General features: G+C 47.9%; 1 protein-coding gene across 1 annotated transcript in view; it reads left to right on the top strand.

Annotated features, from left to right (window-relative positions):
• Positions 1 to 4604: 4604 nt before the first annotated feature.
• The window catches only part of ELOVL2 (ELOVL fatty acid elongase 2), a 48428-nt gene continuing 46498 nt past the window's right edge, over positions 4605 to 6534 (top strand). The window contains exon 1 of the mRNA XM_038771532.1: positions 4605 to 4660. Coding sequence (XP_038627460.1) covers positions 4658 to 4660 — 3 coding nt within the window. The 5' untranslated portion in view covers positions 4605 to 4657. The remainder of the gene's footprint in view (positions 4661 to 6534) is intronic.

Here is a 6534-nt window from a genome sequence, read left to right as displayed (position 1 = left end):
GGGAGTAGGATTTAATCCCCATTTTACAGATGAAGAATATGAGGCACAGAGAAGTTAAGTGACTTGCCCAAGGTCACACAGCAGTCAACTGGAAGAACCAGGATTAAAATCTAGGTTCTTCGACTTCAGGGCCAGGCTCTTTCCATTAGGCCTCGCTGCTCCTTTTAAAACAAGTCTACTTATTGAGCCTGACTCTTGTGTCTCTAGCTATTGACCTCTTTCCTGATGTCCTCCGTCCTGCCTGGAACTCTCTCCCCTCTTCCCACTCCTCTCATGCTTTGCCACTGTCCCGCAGCACTGCACCCTGACACAACTGCTTACTTCACAATCAGTCCTGTGCATGAGTGAAGTTGGCAGGTTGGTTGTATATCTCTCCCTCCATTTCTCTCTTTCTCTTTCTCTTTCTTTCTGTTTCTCTCTCCTCAATCAATTAATCAAATTCATTCAGCACTTACGGTGTGCAGAATACTGTACTAAGCGCTTGGAAGACTATTCATTATTCATTCATTCAATCAATCGTATTTACTGAGCGCTTACTATGTGTAGAGCGCTGCACTAAGCATTTGGAAAGTACGATTCGGCAATAAAGAGAGACAATCCCTGCCCACACTGGGCTTACAGCTTAGAAGGGGAGAGGCAGACATCAAAATAAGTAAATGGGCATCAGTGTAAGTAGAATTATATATATATATATATATATATATATATACACACATCAAAACAAGTAAACAGGGATCAATATAAATAAATAGAATTACAGCTATATACAAATGTACATAAAGCTACAATATAAGAGAGGTGGTAGACATGTTCCCTGCCTATGATAACCTTTCCTCCTCTCTCCAATCTGTAACTCTTTCTGAGAAAAGAAAAATCCCTCTTTGTGTCTTTTTCTCTTTGACCTACTTCTCCCTCACCGTCTTCTGTTTTTTCTCTGAGTCTCTTCTCCAACCTCTCTCTTTTCTCTGGGTTTCCATTTTCTCTCTCCAGATATCCTTACTTGAAAAGTGGGACTGCTGAGGTACACATCTTTCCTAAAAAAGGAAGAAAGTGGCCAGGATATACCCACTACTATCACTTTCCTAGTAACTGCTTAGCAAAGGGTTTAGTATTTTCTAAAGTGAAGCTGCTTCTAAAAGATCATGAAGCAGGTTTCAGAAGGCATCAATTCCTAAATATGGAAAAAAAGACCCATTCTCTTGTGTCCTTGACAAGTTGTACAAAGAAGGAATTTTTACAAAAAGACACTATTGTTCCATTCCTTGTCCCACTAAACTGAATGTTCAGATTGCTATTTCATCTTGTCTTTGTCTCTTTCGCGTCTGAGGCAAGTGACCATTTGAGAGTAATTTGTCGAGACTAGCTTGGCAGAGGTGGACTAAAATATTTTCTTCTTTAATACCTTGAACCACAGGCAGAAACCCTAGCGGATGCTTTGCATCACTTGCTGCCCCTCTAAGATGTGTTAGGGACTATTGTTTGAACGATAATAATTGTGGTATTTTTAAGTGATTATTAGGGAGCTATTCTTTAGGAAAATGTGTATAGAGAAAGGGAGAAGATACGGGCTTGTCCTTGCAGAGTTCATAAATTAACCTAGCTAAGAAAGACAAATATTCCAACTAGATAAACATAGAAGCTAAGGATGGAAACAAATATTCATAGATTAAATAAGCATATTTGAAGAAGCACTGTAGCCTAGTGGAAAAGACTGGGAGTTGGGTGACTTGGCATCTTTTTTTTTTAATGACATTTATTAAGCGCTTACTATGTGCAAAGCACTGTTCTAAGCGCTGGGGAGTTTACAAGGTGATCAGGTTGTCCCACGTGGGGCTCACAGTCTTAATCCCCATTTTACAGATGAGGTAACTGAGGCCCAGAGAAGTTAAGTGACTTGCCCAAAGTCACACAGCCGACAAGTGGCGGAGCCGGGATTTGAACCCATGACCTCTGACTCCAAAGCCCGGGCTCTTTCCACTGAGCCACGCGGCATCTAATCCCAGGTCTGCCATTTGCCTGTTGTGTGACCTTGGGAAAATCATTTAATTTCTCTGAGTCTCAGTTTCCTCATCTGTGAAATGGGAATTAAATAGCCCTTCTCCCTCCCCCTCAGACCGTGAGATCCATCAGGGTACATATCAATCTGATTATACCTACCCCGGCACTGAGCCCTGTTCTTGCTACATAGTTTTCCAATTCCCTCTGCATTGCCCTTACACTTGGATTTGTCCCCTTTGTTCACCCCACCCTTAGCCCCATAGCACTTAGATACAGATCTGTAATTTATTTATATTAATGTCTGTCTCCACAACTAGACTGCAGGTTCCTCGTGAGCAGGGAACGTGTCCACCAACTCTGTTGTACTGCACTCTTCCAAGTGCTTTAGTATAGTGCTTAATATGACTGATTCTACCCGGACTTGTGTACATATGCATACTGTTATTGCTATATTTATCTGTCCATTCAGTTATTTCTTCGGCTGTTTCCTCCCTGGGTGTGTACGCTTTATCCTTATTCTTTCTCTTTCACTATCTATACGTCTTCCCCCACTGAAATTGTAAAGCCCTTGATGGATGGAAATGTGTCTGCTCTAGACTACAAACTCGCTATAGGCAGGGAATGTGCCTGTTAGGCTGTACTCTCTCAAGCGCTTAGTACGGTACTCCGCACCCAGTAAGTGCTCAATAAACACGATTGACTGACTGCTCTGATACTCTCCCAAGTATTTAGTCCAGCATCCAGCGCCCAAATGCCATTCATTATATAGGAAGACTGAAAGATAGTCATTAACTGAGATGCAATGTGGCCTAGGGGAAAGAACCCGGGCTTGGGAGTCAGAAGATGAGGGTTCTAATCCTGGCTCTTCCACTTGTCTGCTGTGTGACCTTGGGCAAACCGCTTAACTTCTCTGGGCCTCAGTGACCTCATCTGTAAAATGGGGATTAAGACTGTGATACCCACATAGGACAACCTGATTACCTTGTATCCACTCCAGTGCTTAGAACAGTGCTTGGTGCACTGCAAGCACTTAACAAATACCATTATTATTATTATTGTTAATGTAGGTTGTGACCGGGCTCTAATGACTGGAAAAAAAGACAAAATCGAGGCATCATTGAGATGCTATCTAGCCTCTCTTAAGATCCTATTTGCAGCGTGGCTCAGTGGAAAGAGCCCGGGCTTGGGAGCCAGAGGACATGGGTTCTAATCCCGACTCCGCCACTTGTCAGCTGTGTGACTTTGGGCAAGTCACTTAACTTCTCTGGGCCTCAGTGACCTCATCTGTAAAATGGGGATGAAGACTGTGAGCCCCGCGTGGGACAACCCGATCACCTCGTATCCCCCCAGCTCTTAGAACAGTGCTTCGCACACAGTAAGTGGTTAACAAATGCCATCATTAAATTATTGCTTTTCCCTTAGTACGACCCCATCCCAAAGAAACCATGTGAAATTCGATTTCAGGCAAGTCTTCAATGGAGGCCTCCCACAGTAGACGCTTAAATACGACTGGTTGATTACTGGGGATAATAATAATAATGTTGGTATTTGTTAAGCCCTTACTATGTGCCAAGCACTGGGGTAGATACAAGGTCATCGGGTGTGGGGCTCACAGCCTTCACCCCCATTTTACAGATGAGGGAACTGAGGCCCGGAGAAGTGAAATGACTCGCCCAAGGTCACACGGCTGACAAGTGGCGGAGTCGGGATTAGAACCCACGACCTCAGGCTCCCCAGCCCGGGCTCTTTCCACGCTGCTTCTCTCCTCTTGGGGATTTTTTTGTTTTAATCAATCAATCAATCAATCAATCAATCGTATTTATTGAGCGCTTACTATGTGCAGAGCACTGTACTAAGCGCTTGGGAAGTACAAATTGGCATCACATAGAGACAGTCCCTACCCAACAGTGGGCTCACAGTCTAAAAGGGGGAGACAGAGAACAGAACCAAACATACCAACAAAATAAAATAAGTAGGATAGAAATGTCCAAGTAAAATAAATAAATAAATAAATAAATAGAGTAATAAATATGTACAACCATATATACATATGATGGTTTAATGATGAAGCGCCTTGGATTGGTGATTCGATTTTCATTCTGGCTCGGGGAAAATAATGCGGTGTGTTAATCCCTCTCCCCTCCCTCAGACGCCTGAAGAGTTGAGGCCCAAACTCCTGTCCACCCGCCCAAATCTCCTCAGCCGCTTGGTCTCGTGCCACCCGGCGGCTTCCCGCGCTCCAAACGGCCGTCCAGTCCCCCCCCCGCAATCGGGAGATGGTCTCCCCCACTCCTGCACCCCGTCCCCGCACCGGACTTCACCATCTCGCCCCCGGGGGGGGGGGGGGCTTGTCGGCCGTAGCCCGCGGAGGAACGGACTCGTGTTCCTTCCCCGCCGGCCGGCGATGGGGCCGTCGCCATGTGAGGCGGGCGGTGTAGGGAGCCCGGCCCGGCCCGGGGAGAGCGGAGGAGGGGAGAGGTGGGAGCCGCCCCCCCCCCGCCGAGGGCTATGGGACAGGCCGGGTGGGAGGCGGGACCAGGAGAAGGAGCCGGGGCCGCCTGGGCGCTACCACTTGGCGGGGGGAGGGGGGGCGGGGCCCGATACCCTGGACAGCGCTGCGCGATCATCGCCGCCGCCGCCGCCGCCGCCGCCTCGAGCCATGGTGAGTGACGGGGCCCCAGGACCGACCGACTGACAGACAGACAGGGAGCCCCAGCTGTGGCCACACACCCCCCCGCACACACACACACACACACACACACACACACAGCCCGTTGTGAGCAGCGACCGTCTCCCTCGATTGCCGGATGGCGCTTGCCAAGCGCTCAGTACAGCGCCCTGCGCGCCGCAGGCGCTCAGTGAAGTCGACTGAAGGGCGACGAACACTCCAGACGCCGCCAGATCCCTGGTCCGTTCATTCATTCATTCAGCCGCGCTGGTTGAGCGCTGACTGTGTGCACAGCACTGGACTAAGCGCTTGGGAAGTACAAGTTGGCAACGTATAGAGACGGTCCCTACCCAACAGCGGGATCACAGGCTAGAAGGGGGAGACGGGCGACAAAACAGAACCTGGAGACAGGTGTCAAAATAGAACAAATAGACAGCGGACATCCCATACACACACAACGTTCATTCATTCAATCGTATTTATTGAGCGCTTACTGTGTGCAGAGCACTGGACTAAGCGCTTGGGAAGTACAAGTAGGCAACCTCTAGAGACGGTCCCTCCCCAACAACGGGCTCACATTCTAGAAGGGAGACACCACACACCCCCACACCCCTATACAAGCACACACAAATACACACACACCCCACCCCAACTCTCTCGTACAAACACCCCAGACGCTACCAGACTCCTTCCAAACACCCCCACACCCCGCTACAAACACATCATCATCATCATCATCAATCGTATTTATTGAGCGCTTACTATGTGCAGAGCACTGGACTAAGCGCTTGGGAAGTACAAATTGGCAACATATAGAGACAGTCCCTACCCAACAGTGGGCTCACAGGCTAAAAGGGGGAGACAGAGAACAAAACCAAATATACAAACGAAATAAAAAAAATAGAATAGATATGTACAAATAAAATAAATAAATAAATAGAGTAATAAATATGTACAAACATATATACATATATACAGTCAATCAATCAATCGTATTTATTGAGCGCTTACTATGTGCAGAGCACTGTACTAAGCGCTTGGGAAGTACAAATTGGCAACACATAGAGACAGTCCCTACCCAACAGTGGGCTCACAGTCTAAAAGGGGGAGACAGAGAACAGAACCAAACATACCAACAAAATAAAATAAATAGGATAGAAATGTACAAGTAAAATAAATAAATAAATAAGTAAATAGAGTAATAAATATGTACAACCATATATAGATATATACAGGTGCTGTGGGGAAGGGAAGGAGGTAAGATGGGGGGATGGAGAGGGGGACGAGGGGGAGAGGAAGGAAGGGGCTCAGCCTGGGAAGGCCTCCTGGAGGAGGTGAGCTCTCAGCAGGGCTGTGAGCTGTGAGCCCTCTCATACAGGTGCTGTGGGGAAGGGAAGGGAACACACACACACAAATACACACACACAAACACACACCCCACATACACCACCGCAATTCTCACATACAAACACCCCAGACACCCCCCACACACACACACCACACCCCCATACACACACACACTCAAATACACACACCCTCTCTGCCTTGGCTGGGAAGGAAGGAGGTGAGGGGAGGTCACACTGGGGACGAGTGGGATGGGGATGGAGAGGGCTCTGGCCACGATGGGCAATTGAGTCGGGACTCCTGGGTGAGACTAGTGGTGTGTGTTTGTGTCTGTGTGTGTGCCTAACTGGGGTGGGCACACGAAATGCCCTCTGCCCCCGCACACACAAACGCCTTGGCTTTCCCATCCAGCCACCCTTCAACTGTCACCTTCCCTGCGGAGTTCACCTCCCGGCCCGACCAGCCGCTGCTAATAGTCGGAACGAGATTCGCACACTTCAATTCCCCTCTTCCAGGCCTTGGGG

Source organism: Tachyglossus aculeatus, chromosome X2 (assembly GCF_015852505.1).
Source record: "Tachyglossus aculeatus isolate mTacAcu1 chromosome X2, mTacAcu1.pri, whole genome shotgun sequence".
In the NCBI taxonomy this organism is placed as follows: Eukaryota; Metazoa; Chordata; class Mammalia; order Monotremata; family Tachyglossidae; genus Tachyglossus; species Tachyglossus aculeatus.
Note: the sequence above shows the minus strand (reverse complement) of the source record. Positions and strands in the feature narration are given on the sequence as shown.